We start from the raw sequence: 26946 nt of genomic DNA, 5'->3' as shown, positions 1-26946 counted from the left end.
TCCGGGCGGCGCCGTTGCAACCCCGGAAGTGTTTGCCCGCGAAGAAAAGGCTGAGGATAGAAAGTGCCGGAGGACGAAAGCGGAGTCATGGCCGGGTGAGTGGTGAGTGGAAAGCCTTCCTTGGCGAACCCGAAGGATTACTATTTACCCCGAGGGGAATCAGGGTGGTTGCCAATAACGTGGCAACATGACAAACATTCAGTGCCAAAACAGACAAACCAGAGAGCAGCGTTTCTGAACCTGAGGGTCGAGACCCCTGGGAGGGGGGTTGCGAGGGGGTGTCAGAGGAGTCGCCAAAGAACACCAGAAAATACAGTATTTTATTTTGGTCATGGGGGTTCTGTGGTCGGAAGTTTGGCACAATTCTATCGTTGCTGGGGTTCAGAATGCTCTGTGATTGTATGTGAACTATAAATCCCAGCAATGACAACTCCCAAATGGCAAGGTCTATTTTCCCCAAACTCCACCAGTGTTCACATTTGGGCATATTTAGTGTGCGTGCCAAGTTTATTTATTTATGACATTTATATGCCGCCCTTCTCACCCCAGAGTGGCTTACAAGTTATTTGTATAAGTTATTAGATTGGTAGTATATAAAAATAAGTGCAAGGTGAAAGCACCCTCCCAAAGTAGCCCAGGTCCATAGAACAGTCTTCCTACTTGTCATCAAAGGTGGAGGGTGTTGAGGGAGCTGCAACGGTCAACCCTCCTGTTTAAGGAGTTCCACTGGCTGCTGTTCATTTTCCGGTCCCAATTCAAGGTGCAGGTTCTTACCTACAAAGCCCTGAACGGTCCGGGACCCACCTACCTGCATTACCGCATTTCTGTGTTCCTTCATCTCTCCTTAAAAATCCTACCCAGTTATATCCTACCTTGTCCATGTCCAGCATTATTTTTAATTTTAATCTATTACATTTGTCCCAGCCATTGGTTTTAAATGCTTGTGTGTTACTGTTGATTTATTGTTTATTTTTTTTGTTATGTGATTTATATTAATTGTATTGCTTTGATTGTTTTGTTATTGTTTTAATTTATTAATGTACTGTGGGCTTGGCCTCATGTAAGCCGCTCCGAGTCCCTTGGAGAGATGGTAGCGGGGTGCAAATAAAGTATTATTATTATTATTATTATTATGGAGGACAGTTCTGAATACGGAGGTAGGTGTAGAGTGCCTATAGGGATCCCAGCAGCGATGGTAGATGTCGATAAGCCTCCGAAAGAATCAGCCTCCGCACACCACCATGGAGATTCACAAACTGGCAAGAGGGCATCTGGGCAATCAGTCACTGGGGCAATGAAGCAGACAGGAATAATCACAGCTGAGAGCAGTTTAGTCCAGATCTATCATTGTTTGAGTCCAACAACTCCTAAAGGTCAATGCCCACAAAACCCTCCCAATGTTTTCTGTTGGTCGTGGGAGCTACGTGTGCTAATTTTGGTTTTGGTGGAGTTCAGAAGGCTCTTTGATAGTAGGTGAACTATAAATCCCAGCAACTACACCTCCCAAATGTCAAGGCCTATTTCCAACACCACTGTTCACATTTGGGCATATAGAGTATTCGTGCCAAGTTTGGTCCAGATCTATCATTTTTTGAGTCCACAGTGTTCTCTGGATGTAGGTGAACTACATCCATTGAACTCAAGTTCAATGTCCACCAAACCCTTCTGGTATTTTCTGTTGGACATGGGAGTTCTGTTTGTGGAGTTCAGAATTCTCTTTGATTGTAGGTGAACTATAAATCCTAGCAATTACAATTGCCAAATGACAAAACCAAAATGCCCCCCCCCCCCCCCATTATTCAGATTTGAGCCTATTGAGTATTTATGGCAGACTTGGTCTGGTGAATGAAAACATATCCTGCCTATCAAATGTTTAGATTCTGATTCATAATAGTAGCAAAATTACAGTTATGAAATAGCAACGAAAATAACTTTATATTTGGGGTCACCACAACATTATTTATTTGTCGTGTCAGAACAACCAGTCCAATTATATTACATTTCTAACAGAGCAAAGCAAACAAGCAGATTACAAAATTTGTGAGTATGAGAGTTGATTAAATGTCATTTGACCAGTATCTGGCCACTTGGAGTGCCTCTGGTGTTGCTACAAGAAGGTCCTCCGTTGTGCATGTGGCAGGGCTCAGGGTGCATTGCAGCAGGTGGTCAGTGGTTTGCTCCTCTCCACACTCGCATGTCGAGGATTCCACTTTGTAGCCCCATTTCTGAAGGTTGGCTCTGCATCTTGTGGTGCCAGAGCGCGGTCTGTTCAGTGCCTTCCAGATCGCCCAGTCCTCTGTGTGCCCAGGGAGGAGTCTCTCATTGGGTATCAGCCATTGGTTGAGGTACTGGGTTTGGGCCTGCCACTTTTGGACTCTCGCTTGCTGAGGTGTTCCAGTGAGTGTCTCTGTAGATCTTAGAAAACTATTTCTAGATTTAAGTCGTTGACGTGCTGGCTGATACCCAAACAGGGGATGGGCTGGAGATGTCTCTGCCTTGGTCCTTTCACTATTGGCTGCTACTTCCCGGCGGATGTCAGGTGGTGCAATACCGGCTAGACAGTGTAATTTTTCCAGTGGTGTAGGGCGCAGGCACCCTGTGATAATGCGGCATGTCTCATTAAGAGCCACATCCACTGCTTTAGTGTGGTGAGATGTGTTCCACACTGGGCATGCATACTCAGCAGCAGAGTAGCACAGCGCAAGGGCAGATGTCTTCACTGTATCTGGTTGTGATCCCCAGGTTGTGCCAGTCAGCTTTCGTATGATATTGTTTCTAGCACCCACTTTTTGCTTGGTGTTCAGGCAGTGCTTCTTGTAGGTAAGAGCACGGTCCAGAGTGACTCCCAGGTATTTGGGTGCGCTGCAATGCTCCAGTGGGATTCCTTCCCAGGTGATCTTCAGAGCTCGGGATGCTTCTCTGTTCTTGAGATGAAAGGCACATGTCTGTGTTTTAGATGGGTTGGGGATCAGTTGGTTTTCCCTGTAATAGGCAGTAAGAGCACCTAGAGCTTCAGAGAGCTTCTGTTCAACCATCTCAAAGCTCCCTGCTTGAGCAGTAATGGCACGATCATCAGCATAGATGAAACTCTGTCCCTTCTGGCAGTGGCTGGTCATTTGTGTAGATGTTGAACGTGGATGGGGCAAGCACGCTCCCCTGAGGCAGGCCGTTCTTCTGTTTCCGCCATCTGCTTCTCTGACCCTGGAACTCAACAAAGAAGCTCCTGTTTTGTAGCAGGTTTCCTATGAGGCGGGTCAGGTGGTAGTCCTTTGTGATATTATACATTTTCCTCAGGAGGAGGCGGTGGTTCACAGTATCATAGGCTGCTGACAGGTCTATGAAGACAGCTCCTGTGATCTGCTGCCTCTCAAAACCATCTTCTATGTGCTGAGTGAGGTTCAACACTTGCGATGTGCAGCTTTTGCCTTTCCTGAAGCCAGCTTGCTGTGGGATCAGACATGGGTCTAGTTTTTCCATAATTCTATGCAAAATAAGTCTCTCCAGAACTTTGTAGAGGTGGCACAACAGGGAGATTGGTCTGTAGCTTTTTGGGTCATTACGGTCTTTGCCTGGCTTCAAGATGGCGATGACTCTTGCTTTCCTCCAGATTTTGGGGATCTGACAGGATGCAGTGCAGTTGTTCATCAGCTCCAGCAGCCAGTGCCTTACTTTGGGACCAAAGTTCTTGATTTGTTCCATCCGTAGATCATCCAAGCCAGCTGCTTTGCCATTCTTACATTTGTTGAATGCCATGTCCAATTCAGTGGATGTAAAGGGTTCATGAAGGTTGTTATTCTCAATCTCTTGTTGTCTGGCTATTGGTTTCTTTCCTACTTTGGTGGCAAAGTTGGGTTTCCCATTCTTCAAGAGTTGGTGTGCTATCTGATCTGCCATTATGTTGGCATGGGTATTAGTTTGTGAGGGGTCATTGCTCAACCGTCTTAGCAGCCTCCACGCCTTCTGGCTGCTCCTGCCCATGTCGACCTCTGTGATCAGTTTGATCCACTGTTCTTTCTTGGCTTCAGAGATGGAGGACACAATGCTCTGCGCTGCCTGAAGGGTTTGCTCACTAAATGGGTCTTCGTTGTGGAGCCTGTAATAGTTTTCCAACAAGACAGCTGTTTCAGGAGTAATGCCCTGAAGGTAGTTGGTTCTGCAGCCTCTCGGTATGGAGGCCCGTGAGCAGGTTTTCACTATTTCAATAAAATGCTCGTATTCCTCAGGGATTGGCGCGACTGATGAGATCATGTCATCTAACATGTCTGAGAATTTAGTCCAATCTGCCTTTCTGAAGTTGTATCTTTGTTTAAATCGAACTTCTTGAGGCCTTATTGTTGGGAACAGTTGGCATATTATTGGTCGGTGCTGTGTGTTTGGGATTGGTGGTCCCACTGATTTGGTGCATTGCTGTACGATGCTGTCGCTCACAAATAAGAGGTCTGGGTTATAACCTCGGTGCCATCTCCCGCTGTTGTAGGATGGTGGGAGCTTGCTATCATGGATGAGAGATAGTTTGTGCAATTCAGACCAGGAGAGGACAGCCTCTCCATTTCTGTCCTCTTGGGCATAGCCCCATACGTGGCTATGGCTGTTGAAGTCACCAATTACTACCGCCCTTTGGTGCCTGTAAAAGTTCTCGGGGGAGGAGAAGCAGAACTCTTCATTTGGGGGCTTGTACACAGAGGTGATGGTGATGTTCTTGAGCTCTACTGTTATAACCTCGATATTGTTTTCTTCAGTGTTGTGGGCACTGCTGACTTGGAGGCCAGGTTTGACAAAGACGGCGCTTCCATACTGCGCATGTGGTCTTTCCACTATTAAGACCATTCCTGGAACTTTGGGTCATTTCTGTCTTTCATCCCTGTGTGTTTCTTGGACACACAGCACGTCACATTTCTTATCTCGGCACAGCTCATAGAGCACCACAACATGAGGAACTGTATTAAGGGGTCGCGACATTACAAAGGTTGAGAAACACTGCCATAGATCAAAGCAGAGTCAATAAATAAAACAACCTCCATGTGAACTTACAAGACTATATAAAATGGCTAAAAATAACACAAGACTAAAATAAACATAATACAGCATATCACACACATTTCCCACATGATTAAATTAAGAAGATTATTATTATGTTTATTGGTATCCCTCAAAGTGTCTTGTCCTCCTTTGTGCAGAATCCCATTGCTGGGTTATTTTCAGTTTATGACCCACAATTATCCCAAAAGAATCCTGTGGCATTTCACTTAGGACAGTGGTTCTCAACCTGTAGGTCTTCAGATACTTTTGCCTTCAACTCCCAGAAATCCTAACAGCTGGTAAACTGGCTGGGATTTCTGGGAGTTGTAGGCCAAAACACAGATGGGGGGGGGGGGGGGGGACAGGCTGAGAACCACTGACTTAGGTCTTCCCTCCAATTTTGAGTGCATCTATTGATGGCTACTCTTTGAGCATGGTCATGGTTTTCCAATCATTTATGGATTCATCTGACAGTGTTACCTTTTATTTTATACTTCTGTCTAAATAAAGCAGCATTCAGTGAACACACAACCCCCTTGTTATGCCAGCTCACAGACTAAGATCATTTGGGGAGGCCCTGCTCTTGGTCCCACCTTCCTCGTAAGCATGGCTGGAGTGACGAGAGACAGGGCCTTCTCAGTGGTGGCCCCTTCGGTTGTGGAACTCACTCCCTAGCAATATTAGATCAGCCCACTACCTCCTAGCTTTCAGAAGGAGAGTAAAAACCTGGCTCTGGGAGCAGACTTTTGAAAAATAGTGCAGTGCAGTAATTTTAATATGGAATATGTGCAGTTGATGATGGAATGGCCTTGGACTCTGATCCCAGGACAGCATGTTATTAACATTGAATGTATTTTAATTATGTTTAATATGTTAGTAATTTTAATCCCATTTATTTTTCAATTAATATTGTATGTTTTGAGGCACTGTGTAGGTGCCACTTATAAGCTGCCTTGAGTCCCTCTTGGGTAGAGAAAGGTGAGTATAAATAAGGTAAATAAATAAATAAATGTAATCTCAGAGTCCTCATCAACCATCTTGGAGAATTCTTGGAGGATAGGAGAGTTCCTTGAAGTTTAGAGGAGAGCAATTTTCAACCTTGTATTTTAAACATGAACGTGTTCCCTGCTATGCTTAACTTAAGACTTTGTTTCTTCCTCCAGCTGATTGGTTTAGGCCCACATAATCCCAAAAAGAAGCAAGATCTTGACAAGCTATGACCTGAAGGCTAAAGCTCAGCAGATTATGAACCAGTGTGGACCGTCTACCCTGATCAATTTGTCCAACTTCTCTATCAAACCAGAACCAGCCAGTACGCCTCCCCATAGTTCCATGGCAAACAACACCACAGTGGCCAAGATGCCAGGAACCCCTAGTAGTGGGGGACACCTCAGCCCTGAAAGCAACCAGGTGATTGTGCAGTATCCTTGAAAAGCCCATGAAGCTTGAAAAACAGTATTGATGGGTGGTTTTTGAGTGAGCCTGAGACTTGCAAGGAAACTTTTCCCCGGTATTTTGCTCTGTAAAACTCATCATAGCCATATCGTTGTTTCAGAAGAGAGCTTATTATTATTGCAAACAAAAAGCTTTTCTTACTTATTAGAGACATTTGATTAATTTTAATTACAGTGAAATTGATCCTTTCTGAATTGTCACTGTGAGGACATCAGTTAGCTTGCTTAAAGCTGCCTCAAAGTAGCATTCTTCCAGGACTGGCAGCATCATCATAAAAATAGATGTAAATGCTGTTTAGTGGGACTTTGCCAATTGTTTCATTGTACAGTGATGTTACATTGCTGCCTTTTTATTTATATGTACTGCTGCTTTGCAGAAAAGAATATACTAACACAAGAAATTTCAAATATATTTATTTATTTTATTATTGAAAACATTTATACACCCTTTTCACCCAGAAGAGGACCCAGGGCGAAGCACAATATAAATACGGCAAACATTCAGTGCTGAAATGAAAACAAACTATAAATATTACGGGGGTTTTTTTTACTTCAATTACAGTTGAAGCTGGTGTATTTCTTCTTTTTAATGTGTATGAAAGTCTGTAGAATTTAAATTTGTAACAGAACTGCTGGGTAATATAGCATGCAATTTGTTGGAAGCATGTGTTACTTACAAAATGTCGGTAAAGGTTTCCCCTGACATTAAGTCCAGTCATGTCCAATTCTGGGGGTTGGTGCTCGTTTCCATTTCTAAGCTGAAGAGCCGCCGTTGTCCATAGACACCTCCAAGTTCATGTGGCTGGCATGACTGCATGGAGCACCATTACCTTCATGCCAGAGTGGTACCTATTTATCTCCTTGCATTCACATGTTTTCGAACTGCTAGATTGGCAGAAGCTGGGGCTAACAGCAGGAGCTCACACCGCTCCCTGGATTCAAACCTGCAACCTTTCTGTTAGCAAGTTCAGCAGCTCAGTGGTTTAACCCACTGTGCCACCAGGGGCTCCATAACTTATAGATCTAGATTTTATGGAGAAAAGGGAATGTAGAATAGTATGACTGCTACATTTGTGCTAATATATGTATTCTTTTTTCCAACACACTTCTGCTGCTCCCAGATTTTATCAAAGAAGAAGCTGCAGGATCTTGTCAGAGAGGTGGATCCAAATGAGCAGTTAGATGAAGATGTAGAGGAGGTAGGTATTTGGGAAATTGGTGTTCCACAAGTACGTAATCTTGAGGATGTTGGACCTCTCAACTCCTCAAGTAATATTAGACCACCATGATTTTCCTTTGTCAGTGCTACTAATTTGTGGTTACCATATTTACTCGAGTCTAATGCACCAGTAAATCTAATGCACACCTCAATTTCCAAAATCTTGAAACAAATAAAAGTGGGTTGCTGTAGGTTTTTTCAAGTTATATGTCCATGTTCTGTAGGCATTTTCTCCTGATGTTTTGCCTGCATCTATGGCAAGCATCCTCAGAGGTAGTGAGGTCTATTGGAACTAGGAAAATGGGTTTATATATCTGTGGAATGACCAGCATATTATTTGAGAACATGGAAATGCTGGACCACTCTAACAACCACCATGTCAGACTACACAGAGAAGCCATTGAAATCCTCAAATAGGTGGGCAATTTCAACAGAAAGGAGGAAACCATGAAAATGAACAAAATCTAGCTACCAGTATTTAAAAAACCTAAAGTTACAAAAGCGAAACAACAGAGAGGAAACAATCAGGCACATCTAATCACCTCTCAACAAAAGATTGTCCCAGGCACTGCCAGGCCATCAAATGCTAATCAAGGTGGTCAGTTGAAACATTTACACCTAGCTCCAACAGACAAGAGTTCTTTGCCCCAACCTGGTCATTCCACAGATATACAAACCCATTTTCCTAGTTCCAATAGACCTCACTACCTCTGAGGATGCTCTGCATAAATGCAGGCAAAACATCAGGAGAAAAGGCCTCTAGAACATGGCCATATAGCCTGAAAAAACAACAACCCAGTGTTTCTGGCCATGAAAGCCTTTGACAATACAAATAAAAGTATTAGCGAAGTCATGTGTGGTGGCAAAAGATGCGTCCTTTGTAATATGGCCATTACAGTCGCTTAAAATTTCTTCTTTAAAAACAATTGTGTTGAAACACCAAAGCTTTCAGCAATGGAAAAGAAAACCTTGAGGTGCATCTGTGCTGTAAATGAATCAACTTTAACTGCCGTGATTAAGTGCCATGGAGCTGAAGTTTTACAAGGCTTTGAGTCTTCTGAGCCAAATAGTGTGGTTCCATCACCAAACTACAAATCCCAGGATGACATAGTGTTGAGCTATGTATATTACAGATGAAGTCCCTCAAAGAGGAGCTCCAGATACTTCCCCTATTGCTTTCGTTCAACACTTAAAGTGCCATATTACGTTAACTGAATGCTTGTCGTCATTTTGACAAGGTGATTTAGCCAAAAAAGGTGTTAGATTTGAGTAAATACAGTATATTAGTGCCAGGTCCCAGTTTCCAGGACCTTGGTTTTGCTGCCGGGAACCACAGCTCTGAAGTAGGACACTGATAAGACATTTGCAGCTGCTGACCCTGAAAGGAAACGGCCAGTGGTTTGGCGGGGAAATTACGTGGAGCTTTGTGCTTGGCGGGAAATATATTTTCCAATAAGGGGGAGTGTATAAAAGGAGTGACCAACTGGCGCCAAGCAATCTCGGCTTTTTGCATGTCTGTATTTCCAGCAGTAAAGTTTCTCTTTGATACTAGAGCGTGGCCCTGCGTTTTCATTGGGAGCAATCGCTGTGAGCTGACATCTAAGCCGAGATTCCCAGCACTATCCCGCGGCTACAGTTAGGTATAATTATGCAGGAGGAAGACCTGCAAGAGGAAAAGGAAGATGTCTTCGAAGCGGAGGGAGGGAAATCCCCCTCTAGGGAGCAGGAGCAGAACTTGACCATGCTGTAGCCCTGGCTTCTTCCATGGCGTATGCCCAGCCGAACGGTGTGACTCAGAGGTGCCCTCCAAGACAAAGGGATAGTATCGAGGGATGCAGCGAGCTCAGCTTCCCATCACCCCAAAGGCTGGAGTTCTTTGAAGGAAAGGTACTGGCAATGGAAACCACCTTGGCAATGATGTCGAGAGTGATGGAACGATTAGCCCCTTTGGTGGAAGTGGAAGAGAGTGAGCAGCCCCAAGCGGGGTTGCCGTGGAGCACGAGTGAGAGAAGCAGCCAGGAGCCGGCAGACTTCCCAGCAGCAAAGTGGAAAGGAGCAAGAAGGGAGCCAGGAGCCCGTCAAAACCCAGGCAAGCTGGATGCGGGGAGAGGACAGCGACGAAGAGGGGGAGAAACTGCAGGGAGCTGCGCTCACCCTCCAGACAACACCCCTAGTGCCCCTGGCTGGAGCCAGGCGTGGCATGGGGCAACGAGGATTGACCCAAGCACCCAAGACTCCAGGGAGGGCCACCGAACATGGGACACCGAGAGGCGCTGCCGCCAGTCCCATCAGTCGAGAAGGGAAAAATTGAGGATCGAATTCAGAGGGGAGGCCGAGGAATTGGACTTCTTCCTGACCACGGTGAAGGGCTATATGGAGGACAATGCACCTACTTTTAGAACGGAAGCCGTCCAGGCCCTGGCCATCGGAGCGGTCCTGAGGAGGGGAGCAGCAAGCTGGTACATCCAGCTAAACGTGAGGCATGACCCATGTCTGGGGTCGGTGAGGTGTTTCCAAGCTGCCCAGGAAGCACTCTTTCGAGACCCACTCGAACGAGTCAGGGTCAGGGATAAACTGAAAACCATCTGCCAAGGCCAGAGGTTGGTGTTGGAGTATGCAGAAGAATTCCAGTGCCTGGTGGAAAGGGTCCCTGAATGGTCTGAGGTGATCAAATTGGAGTTTTTCAAGGAGGGATTGAGAAGAGAAATCCTCTCGGCACTGCATTGCAACAACCCAGAGACACTGCAGGGATGGATCCAGCTAGCAGGACGCATAGAAACAATGCTAGCCTAAGTACGACAGCATCGGAGGACAGTGCCGCAGCACTCCTGCCAAAAGGAGGAAAGCAGGAGGCCAGAGAAAGGACCAGCTGGGAGAGGAGGAGAGCCGAAGGGAGATGCCAAAGAGAAGAGGAGGGGATGCTTTGTTTGTGGGCGCCCAAGCCATAAAGTGGCGGAATGCTGGCAGAGAAAAGAGGGAGGAACCCCTCAGCCCAAAGCAAAGTCCGCTGCAGGGAAGCGGGCGGAAGAAGAAGAACCAGTCAGGGGCTCTTTAGGGGGGTTGGTGAGTCACGACCAGGGAATGCTTGTTATGATGGCACAACCGGGAAGATTAAGGGAAAACTATATGTGTCTGGCTATTTTCCCAGTGACCATCGGTATGCCCTATATGTACTTTAATTCCCCCAAAATAAAACTCTAGAGACAAGACTAAAATTCACCAATTAAGTTTACTAAATAATCAAGGTGAATCAAAACAAGTTATACAAAGGTGCAGTTTGATTTTGATACAGAGTTAGAAAATAAGGAACAGGTATAAGGTATAACTCTGAGGTAACAACAACTATATTCTATGAGGTAAATACAACTATTCTTTATAACATATACTATAATCTATAGACTCTAAGGCATGTATAACTATAAACTATGGCATGTACTATCTATGAACTCTGGGGCATGTATATGTACTATGTAATCTACATAGCAAATATATTCTAATCTATATGGCAAATATAGCTATTCAATGAGGCAAATATGTGCTAAGGATAGCCTGTTCAGACTGCTAAGCCAGACCAGACACTTTCTGGCTAACTACTACAAACTAGGTCAAAAAGAAAAGAATAAAAGGTCCTTCCACCAAGCTATGAGCCAGAATGGGCTGAACCAAATGGCTCGGCCTATAGGGGGAGCCTAAGCTTCTACTCTAAAACTTAGCAGAATGGAACAGTCCAACTCCAGGGAGCAAACAGAGGGGAGTAAAAACTAGGCCGAGACTTCACACCTGTGTTTCCTATTAAGCTGGAGGGGGGGGGGGGGGAGAGATAAGTGGGTTAGTTGTAGAACATTTGTAGATTGCGGGTGCTCTGGAAATATCACACCGGAGCTAGCCAAGGAACTGGAGAGTGATAAAGTGACCCTAGAATCCCCAATAGCTTTTTCCCAGCTGGATGGGTCAGTGGCATCAAGATCCCTAGTGAGGTATGGGATTGAGAATGTGAAATGCAAGTTGTGGAGGAGTGATGTTTGTAATATTATTTATTTACTGCATTTGTTGACCGCTGTTCTCAGCCCTAGGGCGACTCACGGCGGTGTACAACATATAAAAAGACAATTTACAATTAAAGCAATATCATAAACAACAATAACATCACTATTAATAATACCATTACACTAAATCATTCGCGACGTCTCATCATAGAATCACAATCCAATCTCGTTATCCATATTCCGTTCCACTCATCATTGCCAATTTGTTGTAGCACTTAGTCAAACGCCTTCTCAAACAACCACGTCTTTAGGCTCTTGCGGAATGTCATAAGGGAGGGCGCCTGTCTGATGTCTACAGGGAGGGTGTTCCACAGCCGGGGGGCCACCACCGAGAAGGCCCTATCCCTCGTCCCCGCCAGGCATGCCTGTGAGGCAGGCGGGATTAAGAGAAGGGCCTCCCCAGACGATCTCAAGGTCCTCGTGGGCTCATAGGCCGAGATGCGGTCAGATAGGTATTTTGGGCCGGAACCGTTTAGGGCTTTGTAGGCCAACACCAGCACCTTGAATTGGGCCCGGTAGCAGATCGGCAGCCAGTGGAGCTGGGACAACAAGGGCGTTGTGTGCTCCCTGCGTCCTGCTCCTGTTAGTAACATGGCTGCCGCGCGCTGGACTAGCTGGAGCTTCCGGGCCGTCTTCAAGGGCAGCCCCACGTAGAGAGCATTGCAGTAGTCAAGGCGGGATGTGACCAGAGCGTGGACTACCGTGGCCAAGTCAGACTTCCCAAGGTACGGGCACAGCTGGCGCACGAGCCTGAGCTGTGCGATGCTCCCCTGGTCACCGCTGAAACCTGGGGGTCCAGGCTCAACGATGAATCCAGGATCACACCCAAGCTGCGAACCTGCGCCTTCAAGGGGAGTGCGACTCCATCCAGCACAGGCTGTAACCCTATACCCTGTTCGGCCTTGCGACTGACCAGGAGTACCTCTGTCTTGTCTGGATTTAATTTCAATTTGTTCGCCCTCATCCAGATCATTACAGCGGCCAGGCACCGGTTCAGGACCTCGACAGCCTCCTTAGTAGCAGGTGGGAAGGAGTGACAGAGTTGGACATCATCTGCGTACAGATGACACCGCACCCCGAAACTCCGGATGATCTCACCCAGCGGCTTCATGTAGATATTAAACAGCATGGGGGACAGTATAGAGCCCTGTGGAACCCCACAAGTCAAAGGCTGTGGCGTTGAACAGGTGTCCCCCAGTAACACCTTCTGGGTGCGGCCCTCCAGAAATGACCGGAGCCACTGCAGAACAGTGCCCCCGGGGCCCATTTCCGCAAGACGCCCCAGAAGGATACCATGGTCGACGGTATCGAAGGCCACTGAGAGGTCCAGGAGCACCAACAGGGACACACTCCCCCTGTCTAGCTCCCGGCGCAGATCATCCACTAAGGCGACCAAGACCGTCTCAGTACCATGTCCCGGTCTGAAACCAGACTGTGCCGAATCCAGATAATCCGTGTCTCTCAAGAATACCTGGAGTTGTGAGGCCACCATGCTTTCCATGACTTTGCCCAAAAAGGGGAGATTGGAAACAGGCCGAAAGTTGTCAAATTTAGTGGGGTCCAGTGATGGTTTTTTCAACAGTGGTTTTATAATAGCTTGTTTTAAGCTCGCTGGAATTTCGCCTTCCCGAAGGGAGGCGTTAACCACCACCGTTACCCACTCAGCCAATCCCCCTCTGGCCTCCTTCAGAAGCCAGGATGGGCAGGGGTCTAGGATGGACGTAGTGGGCCTCATTCCTCCAAGTATCTTGTCCACATCCTCGGGCTTCACAAATTGAAAAGAATCCATCAAAATAGGACAAGCAGGTGCTCGTGTCACATCCTCAGAGACTGCATTTAACATGGTGTCCAGACCAGAACGGATCAAAGCGACTTTGTCTGCAAAGAACCGAGCAAATGCTTCGCAGCGTGTGGCCGAATTGTCAGGGCTCCCGCCTGAGATGGCGGGAGTTAAAAGACCTCTGACAATCCGGAACAACTCCGTCGGACGGTTCCTTGCAAATGCAATAGTGGCCGCAAAGAAAGTTTTCTTTGCGGCTTTTATTGCCGCGGCATATGCGCGGCACAAACCGTGTTCGATTTGACTCGCTCGGATCCAAACGCCACACGCTCTCTGGTTCCCTCTTCCTTCGCTTCATCACTGCCAGCTCCTCAGTAAACCAAGGAGCTGGTTTAGCTCGGCTACTTGAGAGGGGACGTTCCGGAGCGATCGTGTCAATTGCCCTGGCCATCTCTCCATTCCAGAGAGCGACCAAGGCCTCGACAGGGTCACCTACCGAGGTGGCGGGAAAATCCCCAAGAGCCGTCAGGAATCCATTCGGATCCATAAGCCTCCTGGGGCGGACCAACTGAATGGGTCCTCCACCTTTGCAGAGGTTGGGGGGCTCAGTGAGCCTAAATCAGGGTTCAATACTGTCTCCCATGTTGTTTAACATCTACATGAAGCCGCTGGGCGAGATCATCCGGAGTTTCGGAATGCGATGTCATCTGTACGCAGATGATGTCCAACTCTGTCACCCCTTCCCACCTGCTACTAAGGAGGCTGTCGAGGTCCTGAACCAGTGCTTGTCCGCTGTGACAGTCTGGATGGGGGCGAACAAATTGAAATTGAATCCAGACAAGACAGAGGTACTCCTGGTTAGTCGCAAGGCCGAACAGGGTATAGGGTTACAGCCTGTGTTGGACGGGGTCGCACTCCCCCTGAAGACGCAGGTTCGCAGTTTGGGTGTGATCCTGGACTCATCGCTGAGCCTGGAACCCCAGGTTTCGGCGGTGACCAGGGGAGCATTCGCAGTTAAAACTTGTGCGCCAACTGCGACCGTACCTTGGGAAGTCTGACTTGGCCACGGTAGTCCACGCTCTGGTTACATCCCGTCTTGACTACTGCAACGCTCTCTACGTGGGGTTGCCTTTGAAGACAGCCCGGAAGCTCCAATTAGGCCAACGGGCGGCAGCCATGATACTAACTGGAGCGGGGCGCAGGGAGCATACAACTCCTCTGCTGCACCAGCTCCACTGGCTGCCGATCTGCTACCGGGCTCAATTCAAAGTGCTGGCGTTGGCCTTTAAAGCCCTAAACGGTTCAGGCCCAACTTATCTATCCGAACGTATCTCAGCCTATCAGCCCACCAGGACCCTAAGATCATCTGGGGAGTCCCTGCTCTCTATCCCGCCGGCTTCACAAGTGCGGCTGGCGGGAACGAGAGACAGGGCCTTTTCTGTGGTGGCCCCTCGGCTTTGGAACACCCTCCCCATAGAGGTATGATCAGCTTCTTCGCTGATGATGTTTCGGAAGAGATTGAAGACCTGGATGTTTAAACAAGCATTCGGTTAATCCGTTGCAACGAATTTTGATGACTAAGGATTGGTAATCATGGATGAAGAATCTTGGATTGCGATTTCAGTTACGAGATGCGTAGGATTTTTATTGGTGGCCCAATAATTTGTACTGTATATGTTGTTTTATGCTTTTAAATTGAATACTGTTTTTTAAATGTTGTAAACCGCAATGAGTCGCCGACTTAGGCTGAGATATTAACGGTATACAAGCGTATAAATAAATAAATAATAAATAAATAATAAATCTGACCAGGAAGTGGTCGGTCCATGGCAACGGAGAGATGGTCAACTCCTCCATACCGCCACCTTGCTCCCATCCCTGGCAGAAAACCAAGTCCAATGTATGTCCAGCACAGTGGGTGGGGCCAGATATTTGTTGGGACAGCCCCATGGTTGCCATGGCAGACATGAAGTTCTGAGCCGCTCCTGTGAGGGTCGCCTCGGCATGGATATTGAAGTCTCCCAGCACAAGAAGCCGTTGAGACTCCAACGCCAGGCTCGAGACTACCCTCGCTAGCTCAGGTAGGGAGGCTGTAGTGCAGCGAGGTGGACGGTACACTAACAGAATCCCTATTCTGTCCCGGTCACCCACCCTCAGGTGGACGCATTCAAAATTTGTTGACTGCGGGATGGGACTCCTGGTCAGATGAATGGAATCTCTATAGACCACTGCGACCCCGCCTCCCCGCCCTCCGGATCTTGGTTGGTGCTGCACGGAGAAGCCTGGGGGACAAAGCTGGGTTAGATTCACGCCTCCAGCTTCATCCAACCAGGTCTCCGTGATGCACGCCAGATCTGCCCGCTCATCCAGGATTAAATCCTGGATAAAGGTCGTTTTACCGTTGACAGATCTGGCGTTCAACAGCACCACCTTCAATCCGGAGGGCCCGCCATCCTGGTTACACCAATTTACCATAGGAGATCGGTTTGGAATTATTAATGTAGATAAGCGATCCGAATTAGGCCGAATTTGTGGTCTCCTTTTCCCGCATCTCCCCCTCCCCACCACGACCTCTATGGGGGCCCCTCGGCTAGTGGAACACCTCCCCTCCTCCATGCCGCAGTCTAAATCCAAGGTCTTAATTTCTGTTTCATTAATGGTTGTTTGGATTGTTGGAGTTTTTTCTTTCCAACTTCCTTCATTCCCTTTCTCCCCCCTCCCCACCTCATTGTTACCCACGGCCTCCAGCTCGCTTCGTCCCTTGCCCTTTCCACAAGTCACTAATATCAAGGACAATATAAATAGGGGAATAGGGAACCACATGGGTGATAGTAGTAGTACACTTCAGTAAGACTGATAGTAACAAAGTGCAGTAAGCGTCACAGCTGCGACAGTTGGTAGTTCGTAAAGTGCAAGAGTCTTAAAGTGCAAACACAATAGCGTCACAGCTACATGCCACTGGGGTGATTCCTAAAGTGCAAGATCTTAAAGTGCAACAAGGTACCCGAATCTGGCTCTAAGTGCTATCTAAAGTGCGGCATGGAGGGATAGGGAGAGGGTGGGTAGTGCCAGTTCAATTTAGCAGCAGAAGAGGTAGGCGCCTTAAAGTGCTATACTGAGTTCTTAGTACCAATTAGCAGCAAATTAGGCAAGGAACGATAAAGTGCTACATTAAGCAATATGTAAACATTGAGCAATATGTAAACACAACGTTAGGGAGTTGACAAGCAATATCAGTTTGTGAGATTGTTGTGATTCAAGATGTAGTCTATGGACGGCTGATGTAAAATAGCGAATGGAACTCTCAGTCTTTCTGGAGATGGTCCACACGGCGGTTGGTCAGCACAAGTTGGTCTACACACCGCTTAATTGCACAAACGGGCAGCACAAAATCGGTCAACACAGAAAAAGGTCAACACAGAAAAGGTCTTCAGCGGCCCGCCCGATGAAGGCCCAGATGGCAAAGGCCCAGGCGGCAGGGCCCAGCTAAAGCAGCACTCTCGGCGAGCGCAGCAGCTCGCCTGGCAAGGCCCAGGTTGTGGAGGCCGAGGAGCAGCAGCGCGCCAGGCCCCCCAGCAACAGCGGCGGTCGTGATGACACCAGACGCGATCCACCTCTCTCTGGTGGTCCAGGCGCAACGAGGGGACGAGAGCCGACCCCCGCGGCCGTAAAACTGCTGGGCAGCCGGACCGCCAAGATGGCAAACACCCGGAGCAGCGGAGGAACGGTGCGTCGGTGGCAAAACGGAGCAGGGCGGAGCGCAGCAAACGCCGAGCGGCGCGGCCAGGACGGCGTCTCGGTAGGCTCCTCTGTAGGCCCTCTTGTGCAATGGCGTCCGCGGCAGCGGCAGAGGCCCTGCTTCTCCCGACGGCGTGGGGGTGGTCGGGGGCCACTCACCTCCCGGGTCGAAGCTCGATCGAGGGGTTGGGTGGTCTGGCAGCCGCAGTCCAACTGGGGGGGGAACGCTCTTGTTAGGCCGTATATGGAAAGGCCTCGGTGTTCTACCTCCCTGTCCTCCCTCTTCCTTTGGCTCCTCTTAACCCAGATGGAAGCTCACCAAAGAGCTCCCCCAAAGGGTTCTTTTGAATCCCTGGGAGTTGGTGGTGGCGGTTGGAGGTTGGAGGAGTTTGGATGAGGGGGATTGAGGTCAGATTAGATAATCTAACCGGACCGCTCTGCAACCCAGCTGTTAGATCTCCGCCATCTTACCAGAAGTCCTACTCACAAGTAGTCCAGGGAACAGCCAAGCTGGATGGAAGGATTCATGACCCCTGTGGTAGCAGCAGCAGCAGTCTGAGACTAGGCCAAGGCAAGTGCAACACAGCTTTATAGTCACTCCCTCCTTGGAGGATTGCTGAGTCACACCCAGTTGGAAAGGGCCTGGGGCTTCTCCTACTCACAAGTAGTCCAGGGAACAGCCAAGCTGGATGGAAGGATTCAGGACCCCTGTGGTAGCAGCAGCAGCAGTCTGAGACTAGGCCAAGGCAAGTGCAACACAGCTTTATAGTCACTCCCTCCTTGGAGGATTGCTGAGTCACACTCAGTTGGAAAAGGCCTGGGGCTTCTCCTACTCACAAGTAGTCCAGGGAACAGCCAAGCTGGATGGAAGGATTCAGGACCCTGTGGTAGCAGCAGCAGCAGTCTATCACAAATGACCACATATAACAGGGGTCAGGAACCTTCGGCCCTCCAGGTGTGGTGGACTTCAACTCCCACAATTCCTTGGGCCAAGGTAAGCCTTTGGGGCGAATGCCGAGCCTCAAGGAATTGTGGGAGTTGAAGTCCACCACACCTGGAGGGCCGAAGGTTCCCCATGCCTGACATATAATGTCATCCTAGGGATGCCATGGTTTAGACAAATGAACCCCTGAGTTGATTGGAGGGAAAGGAGCATGCATTTCCAGGAACCACAAAGAGAGAAGTACCAAGAGCCCACAAAGGAGTGGGGCAATAGAGGGGAGGAGGACCAAGGCAAATTGGCAGAGTTAGCTCGAAGTCTCCCCCCGGAGTATCACGACTTTGTTGATGTGTTCGATGAGAAGGAGACAGACAAATTTCCCTCCAAAAGAAGAGTAGAAGTAGACATCGAGTTAATAAAAAACACAGAACTCCCTAAAGCCAAGCTGTACCCATGTCAGCACAGGAGAAGGAGGAGTTGAGGAGGTATATAGACAAAAACTTAGCCCGGGGCTTTATAGAGCCATCGGATTGCCCTTTGGGAGCCCCAGTGCTATTCAGATGCAAGAAGGATGGGTCTCTAAAGCAGTGTGTGGACTATGGAGGGCTGAATGCAATTAGTACCGCAAACAAGTACCCCTTACTGCTAATGAAAGACCTACTCCCTCAGCTGTCGGAAGGGAGGATATTCACATAACTGGAGTTGATTGAAGCCTATCATAAAATTAGAATAAAACCTGAGGATAGGTGGAAGAAAGCATTCTCATGTCCCCTAGGACTGTTCAATTTCTGAGTCCTTCCATTAGTATTAAGCGGGGGGGGGGGGGTGCATTCATGCAGCTGATCAACGAGGTACTACATCCACTGCTCTACAGAGGAGTTTACATGTTTCTTGATGACATTCTCATTTTTAGTAAAAATAAAACTGAGCATGTGGAGTTAGTGAGGGAGGTCCTCCAGAGACTGAGAGAGGCAGAGCTGTACACAAAATTTCCAAATGTGAATTCAACAAGGAACAAATAAATTTTTGGGGGTACAGTATTTTGCAGAAGGGCATTGCAATGGACCCCGCAAAGGTGGAAGACGTGAGGGGATGGGAACCTCCAAGGACGCACAGGCAGCTGCAATCCTTTCTGGGATTTGTGAACTTTTACAGGATGTTCATAAAAGACTTTGCCCAACTCACACTGCCCCACACAGAGCTATTGAAGACCAAGGAGAGGGGGGAGACAGCCAAGGTAAAGTACCCGGGAGCAAAGCTAGCTTTAACAATAGAATGCCAAGAGACCTTTGAAAATCTGAAGAAGAGGTTCACAGAGGAACCTGTGCTAGCCCACCCAGACATGAACAATTTGTGGTGCACTGCGATGCTTCAGACTATGCATATGGGGCGGTTCTGCTACAACAGGACTTAGAGTGGAACCTGAGGCCGTGCAGTTTCCTATCAAGGAAATTTAGTGAGAAAAAAGAACTGGCCAATTTGGGAAAAGGAAGCGTTGGCTATACTGAAAGCATTAGAAACCTTTTGAAGTGTGGACTGATCATGAAAACCTGCAATACATCAGGTCGCCCGCAAGTTGTCGGCGAAGCAGATCAGATGGTCGCAATTCTTCAGTCGTTTCAACTTCAAGCTCAGGTTTTTTTAAAGGGAAAGATAATGTGCTGGCAGATGCATTGTCCCAGATGCCCCAACGCCGGGGGGGGGGGGGCCTCCAAGAGCAAAGTGGGAGCCTTTTCTCAGAGCAGCAGTAGGCACTAACAGTACAAATCCAAGCACAGGCAGAACGGAGTCAAAAGTTCGCGGGAATAGCGGCCGGAAGAGAAGGGTGGGAGGAAGACCTGAAACAAGCATACGGAAGGGATGGCTGGCTAGAAGGGAGTAAGGAAAAGGAGGGATTGGCATTTGTAAATAGGAAACTGGGGGGGCTGCGGAGAGAGATGATGGTACGATGTCATGACAATAAAGGTGCGAGGATTTGGGAATCACAAAGACAATGAAATTGTTGGGAAGGCAATGTTGGTGGCCAGGAGTGAGAAGGGAGGCAAAGTCATACATTGCCCAATGTGATCTTTGCGCCATGAACAAGGTAGCCACAGGAAAACCGATGGGGCTCTTGCAAAAAGTGGTAGAGCCCACAAGGCCCTGGGGTTGCATTGTGTTGGATTTTGTAGGCGAACTGCCCCCAGCAGAGTCCACTGCTACATTTGGACATTCCTAGATCTGTTTTCAAAGCAAGCACATTTTATTGCCCTGCCCAAACTCCCCTCAGCAGAAAAGCTAGCTGAACTGTATATAAAGCATGTGTATCGTTTACATGGGTGCCCGGACCAAGTGATCAGTGATTGGGGAGTTCAATTCATTGCCAGGTTTTGGGGAAGATTCATGCAGTTGTTAGGAGCAGAGAGGAATTTGAGTTCCACTTTCCACCCAATGACAAATGGAGGGGTCGAGTGTACACAACAAACGTTAGGGCATTTCTTGAGGACATATTCAAATTATCAACAAAGTGATTGGTTGGAGCGGTTGCCATTCGCTGAGATGGCTTTCAACGAGGCTACACACTCAGCTACAGGACTGTCTCCTTTTAAAAAAATATACGGCCAGGAAGTAGCTCCCTTGCCATGGCTGCCAGAGTGGAAGGAGGAGGGGGCTCCAGTGATGGAGAATGGCCAGGCAAGATAAGGGCAGCTTGGAAAGGGGTGGTGAAGGTGTTACAGGAGGTCCAAAAGAAATATAAGCTGTTTGCAGACCACAAACGTAGAGAGGGGGAGGATTTGAAGGAGGGAGACTTAGTTTGGCTAAGTACGAAAAACCTCAAATTAGATTTTCCTTCGAAGAAGTCCCCACGCTATATAGGGCCTTTCAGGGTTTCCAACCGGGTCAATGAAGTCACATATAGATTGCGGTTGCCCAAGGATTTGGGCAAGGTACACCCAGTTTTCCACTGTAGCCTGCTGAAAAGGTATCAAGGGACTTTGGACAAAGAAGGACTACAGATGTGATTGATGTTTTCCTTTCCAGGGAGAGGAGGAGGAAATCATGTCAGGTCCCAGTTTCCAGGGCCTTGGTTTTGGCACCGGGAACCAGGGCTCTGACGTAGGACACTGATAAGACACTTGCAGCTGCTGACCCTGAAAGAAAATGGCCAGCGGTTTGGCGGGGAAATTACACGGGGCTTTGTGCTTGGCGGGAAAGACATTTTTAAATAAGGGGGAATGTATAAAAGGAATGACCAACTGGCGCCAAGCAATCTCGGCTTTTTGCATGTCTATGTTTCCAGCAGTAAAGTTTCTCTTTGATACCAGAGCATGATCCTGCGTTTTCATTGGGAGCAGCCGCTGTGAGCTGACATATTAATACATCATTTTCTTAGTGGAAAATCACTTAATTTTCTTCAGCTTGATCTGTCGGTGTTTCAAGGTCATCAAATGGCCTCTAAAATGCAAAATACATCTGACTTATTGCTCATGATTACTTTCATTATATATCTTGAAGTTAGTGATTGGCCACTGGAAAATAAATACAGGATTAATTTGCAAAGCTAATATCTGAGGATTATTGTGGGAAGGAAAATGGGATTATTGCAGGCAGTGCACATCCCTCTTGGTTTTGCTGGTTATTTTAGGAAGAATAAGAAGCTTCTGACATCATTCCATCGATTGATATTGGTGAACCTGAAAGACATCAATAATTTGCTGTTCTTGACAGATGCTGCTGCAGATTGCTGATGACTTCATTGAAAGTGTGGTGACGGCTGCCTGTCAGCTTGCGCTGCATCGCAAGTCCAACACTTTGGAAATGAAAGATGTCCAGCTCCATCTTGGTGAGCATTAGTGCATCAATTGTGGCCACATCATAAAGGCTGCTACAGACTGCTTTATATTGGGTGGGGTTTATAAGTTTGGTCTTTCAGATCTTTCGGCCTACAATTCCCATCCATCCAGTCCTGCACAGAAAGACATTGTGGAGCAGCTTAAAGAGCTGGGTCTGTTTAGCCAGCAGAAGAGAAAGTTGAAAGGAGACATGAGAGCCATATTTAGAGATTTGCAAGGTTGACATAACAAAATGGGAGCAGGGCTTGCTTTCTGCTGCCCTGGAAACTAGGACTCAGTGGAGCCATGGCTTCAAATGACAGGAAAGGAGATTTCACCTGAACATCTTCTTGATCATATGAACTGTTCAGCAGTGGAATTCTCTGCCTCAGAGTATGAAAGAAACTCTTCCTTGGAGGCTTTTAAACAGGTTGGATGGCCATCTGTTGGGGGTGCTTTGATTGTGCTTTTTCTGCACAGCAAGGGGATGGCCTGTGTGGTCGCTTACAACTCTATTGTTCTATGACTCTGAATTCCAATACATTTGAAAAATGCAAAAAAAGAAAAAAAAGAAGAAAATCAGTCATTGGGTTGCCGTAGGTTTTTTTGGGCTATATGGCCATGTTCTAGAGGCATTCTCTCCTGATATTTCGCCTGCATCTATGGCAAGCATCCTCAAAGGTAGTGAGGCCCAAGAAAATCTACAACAGCCCAGTGATTCCAGCCATGAAAGCCTTCGACAAACCAGTCATTAAATATATACTTCTTCCAAAACATTATCTCTTTCAGTTTCTCATAAACTTCACATAAAGTGGCGCCTGGCTTATTTTTACATAACTCAGTCTAGAAATGGCCCTTTGTTTATCCTTACTTAATTCCTTGTCTGTCATCTCCTCCACCGGACTGTCTTTCACTTCCTGTTCTTTGCTGTAGAGCGACAATGGAACATGTGGATCCCAGGTTTTGGCTCTGAAGAAATTAGGCCTTATAAAAAAGCTTGCACTACAGAAGCTCACAAACAGGTAAGGATTTCTTCCTACAGTGTGGCAGTCCTGCCTAAGGATGGCGGTGCAATCTGAAGCTAGAGGCCAAAGCTTTCAGATAGTGCTAGCAATGGAACAATAGAGGAGGTCACTTAAAAGAGCAGGGTTCACTTTCAATTTGATTAGTTCAGGCACCTAGTTGATAAAATTGAAGGCTTTCTATAATGTTATTTTGATTAAGATATTTCAATTGATGTAGTTCTAGTTCTTTGAGGCACATTTAAACATATAGATTTCTCTGTTTGAAGCTTCTAGAGATAAGTGAAGCATTTTGAGGAGCAATAATAATAACAAAGTTATTTTTATACCCCGCCTCCATCTCCCTGAAGGGACTAGGACGGCTTACAAAAGGACAAGCCTGGGATCCCTGTAGTTGTATTATGAGGCATGCCATATGGCTAAATTAATAGAATTGTAACTGGAAGGGGGGGGGGGGGGATGGGTGAAATTAGAGAAAGAATTAAACAATTGGAAAAAGGGCTCATTTATGGGAGAAAAAATTGATTTAAAAGAGCTTAAAAAATTAACAGATGGCCCCTTCCTCTCAACCATGTTTGGAAGAAATGGCAAAATAAATTACAAATAAATACAACAGATCCCTTTTTGCTAGAAACCCTGGAAAATATAGATAAAATATTTAGGAATCCAATTAAGTCCCTGAGAGAGAGTGGAGTAAAGAAGGTAGAAGACTTCTTGGAATCCAATTGAAATATTGAAAAATGGGATAAGATAAAGGACAAATGTGGCTCAAAGTATTGGATAGCTTGGTTAGGCTTGTCGCAAAGAGCACAAGAAATAAAAAAGAAAAAAAATCAGATGCCTCATTGGATAGAACAATAGGCTGGAAAATAGAAAAAGAAAATGGCATTATAGCCTTATACTGTAATACAAAACATACTTTAGTAGAGACCTGGAAATGGGATATAAACTTTAATAAAAACTTAATAAACTCCTGGATTGATAAAACTAAAAAAATTAAACATCTAAGAATCAAAGAAACACAAAAGAAAATAATTTCAAAATGGTATAGGACCCCCTCTCAATTGGCTCATATTATGAAAAACACTTCTAACAATTGCTGGCATAAATGCAGGAAGGCTGGTACTTTTTCACACATGTAGTGGGACTGCTCTGAAATCCAAAAATATTACAATACTGTTAGAGTAGTAATAGAGGAAATAATAGAGCAAAACTACATTGGAATAAAGCTCAATTTCTGTCCCTCACCATAGAGGTAAAGGAGGGAAACAACAAATGGTCAGTTATATTGAAATTTATGATAGCTGCTATACATGCCACAATTGCCAGAGGTTGGAAAGATAAAACAAGGTGGGACCTGAAAACCTGGTGGTCTTATCTCTCTAAATATTTAATTAATGGTTTCATCTATGAAAAGAAAAATAAATATTTGAATATTCAGTCGACAAGATTGGTTTAGGAAATGGTCTTGTTGAATCGACAAAAAGGAAGGAAAAGATAGATACAGAACTTTAAATCAGGCCTTCCAGACAATTAAATCAATGAGCTGATTTAAGTAAACCCACATGGGGGTGGGAGGGAGGTGGGAAGAGGGTGGTAAGGGTGGGTGGGGAGGTTTAAAGGTGTAATTAATCAAGATATACGGTAAAGGGAAGCACAATTGGAACCTGTATCCTATCCCTAAAAATTGTAATCAGTTTTTGATATTATCTTTTAGATGGCTAAGGTTCATATTGTATTGTTTTGTTATCTGTATGGGAAAAAAAACAATAAAAAAAGGACAAGCCTGAAAAAACACAGTGCAGTGAGTAAAATTTTATAAAAAAGTCAAAATATCAGATATAAAATAAAACATATGACAATATCACAACACAACATCATAAAAGCAATCCCTAGGCCGAACAGAGAGCTAAGAGTTTGTGCACTAGTTTCAGGATAGGGAAAGGAGATTCCACCGGAACATGAGGAAGAACTTCCTGACTGTGAGAGAGAGATATTCAGCAGTGGAACTCTCACTCTCTGCCCCATTCCAGCATTCTCTCGTAAACTATGGGTCCAACCCCAAATTGGGTCTCCTTAGCTCAATGTTGGGTGCCCAAACAACTGGCAGCACTGAAAAATTTTCTGAACCCGTTTTAGACATTTGCACAAATCTGTTGCACAGTGTTTATAGTGGACTCTGGAGAAGACACAAAGCTGTACTTGGTAAAAAGGGAAATCAGCTTGTTTAGCAAGCCTGGCAAATTGATTTGTTATCAGTAAATGTTGGGTTTTTATGCCTCTTTTATATACCTGTATACATGGGGTCATGTAAAAATTTCTTGGGCCAAAAGGGATCCCGAGTGAAAAATTTTAAGAAGCCCTGCTCTAGAACGTGGCCCTTTGGCACTCCAGCACTTTCCCTCAGATACCATACACTGCAACACCCAGGAGGAATTGACAACATAGATGGAGCAAAGGCAGCCATAGTGGGAAGGTAGGTGGGTTGTGTGAAGTTTAGAGAGGGCCATCGAAAGAACCGTAGTTACAGGTAAGCAAGTGATTCTGCTTCGTGGTCACTGACTCGCACAGTATGACTGACCTGGAGACAACGTACTTGTCTGTGCCAAACGAAAGGAAATAGAACTCATGTGTGAGTCTTGGAGGCCAAGACAGGGGATCCAAATTCTTCAAATGACTTTCAATGACTATTGCAGTAATTAATTAAAAATAGTGAAATGTCATAGTTTGAATATTGAACTAAACCATGAGATCCACACATAGAACTTACCATGTAATCTTGTGCCAGTCCTCTTATCATTTTGCTAGGCTTGTGATAATACAGGGGAGTCATGTGTATTGCTTTGTGTTCCTTGAAGGAAAGGTCGGGCAGATGCTCAGCTAACAAGCTAAGACCCTTCCCCCATACCATTTCCCACTCCATATATGGATTCCCCTTCCCTAGAGTTGCTACCAGTTCTGGAAGGAAACAAACACTTGTACCTAGATCCTAGGGCACATAGCAGTTTTGCGTCAGTAACACACTGTATTTCATTTCATGATAAGTACACATTTTATTCCCTTTTTATTAAAAGGATGGGAGTGCGACTATTACGCAATTTTAAAAAATCTGCCTTTGAGTCTCTGGTCTGTTTTTTTTAAAAGAATTAACTGCCTTGCCTCTGAGACTGGAGGAGGAGGAGGGATGATCCAGCCTCAAACCAATAGCTCAGTTTCTGTTTATTTGCTTTTTCAAATTGCCTTGCTTAGGAAGGCAATGTACAAAATCTCTTTGGAGAAAGGAGGTGGGGAATATCCAAGTCCCAGAGACCTCCATTTCACAGTTTTTAAACTGCCTTGCCTTCGGAGAAGAAAGGAAGGGGAAATCAGCCCCAAAGTGCCCTGCGACTATTATGTGAGGAAAATAACAATTTTGCTGCCCAGAAAAAAAAGGGGGGGGGATTACATGGTGACTATGAAAAACAGTAATATTTTTTTCGGGCTGTATAGGAAAGAGGATTAAACTCTGCTTGCACCTTGTTTCAGCACAGATCATGGCCTTATTAATATTGTTTTTCTCTCTTGAAAAAGCTTGCTCCCTGAAAGACCATGTTCCTGACTCTCTCTCTCTCTCTCTCTCTCTTCCAGAGGATGGCACTGATCCGCAAAACAACCAAAAAATAATGCCTGAGAGTAACAGGAAAGCCAAAATGGCTAAAATGAAAATGGTTTTGCTGGGGAGTAGGAATCTGCCTTTCAAGCTGACAAGTGTCTGTGACATCCTCCATTTTGTTTCTCCGTGCTTTGCAGAGAAGCCTATCCTTTAAGAGTGCAGCAGTATCTGAGCTTGGAAGGAGAGCTGCCCAGAGTCATTTGGTTCTCCCTCTCCTCTGTATTTCTCCAAAAGAACACAATATATCTTGAAACACATACTTTA

The 26946-nt window shown here is 46.3% G+C and overlaps 1 protein-coding gene across 2 annotated transcripts; it reads left to right on the top strand.

Moving 5' to 3' along the window:
• On the top strand, positions 1-26946 carry LOC137095404 (transcription initiation factor TFIID subunit 12-like). 2 transcript variants are annotated; one of them, XM_067462034.1, is made up of 6 exons: positions 1-95; positions 6183-6429; positions 7595-7672; positions 21905-22019; positions 22942-23030; positions 26658-26946. In XM_067462034.1, the coding sequence occupies exons 2-6, from the start codon at positions 6265-6267 to the stop codon at positions 26691-26693; spliced, it is 483 nt and encodes a 160-aa protein (XP_067318135.1). In that variant the 5' UTR covers positions 1-95; positions 6183-6264; the 3' UTR covers positions 26694-26946. The 2 variants fall into 2 exon arrangements, with proteins under 2 accessions (XP_067318135.1, XP_067318136.1); XM_067462035.1 differs by having other exon boundaries at positions 13-102.

This window comes from Anolis sagrei, chromosome Y (assembly GCF_037176765.1).
Source record: "Anolis sagrei isolate rAnoSag1 chromosome Y, rAnoSag1.mat, whole genome shotgun sequence".
NCBI lineage: Eukaryota > Metazoa > Chordata > Lepidosauria > Squamata > Dactyloidae > Anolis > Anolis sagrei.
The sequence above is the reverse complement of the archived record's forward strand: the minus strand, read 5'-3'. Positions and strand labels throughout refer to the sequence as shown.

What these genes read in the sequence shown, in the direction of transcription:
- LOC137095404 (XM_067462034.1), top strand. Translation starts at nt 6,265, where the DNA reads ATGAACCAGTGTGGACCGTCTACCCTGATCAATTTGTCCAACTTCTCT. An exon ending in TCAGCCCTGAAAGCAACCAG is followed by an intron (nt 6,430 to 7,594) that starts GTGATTGTGCAG and finishes TGCTGCTCCCAG; the next exon opens with ATTTTATCAAAGAAGAAGCT. An exon ending in AGATGTCCAGCTCCATCTTG is followed by an intron (nt 22,020 to 22,941) that starts GTGAGCATTAGT and finishes TCTTTGCTGTAG; the next exon opens with AGCGACAATGGAACATGTGG.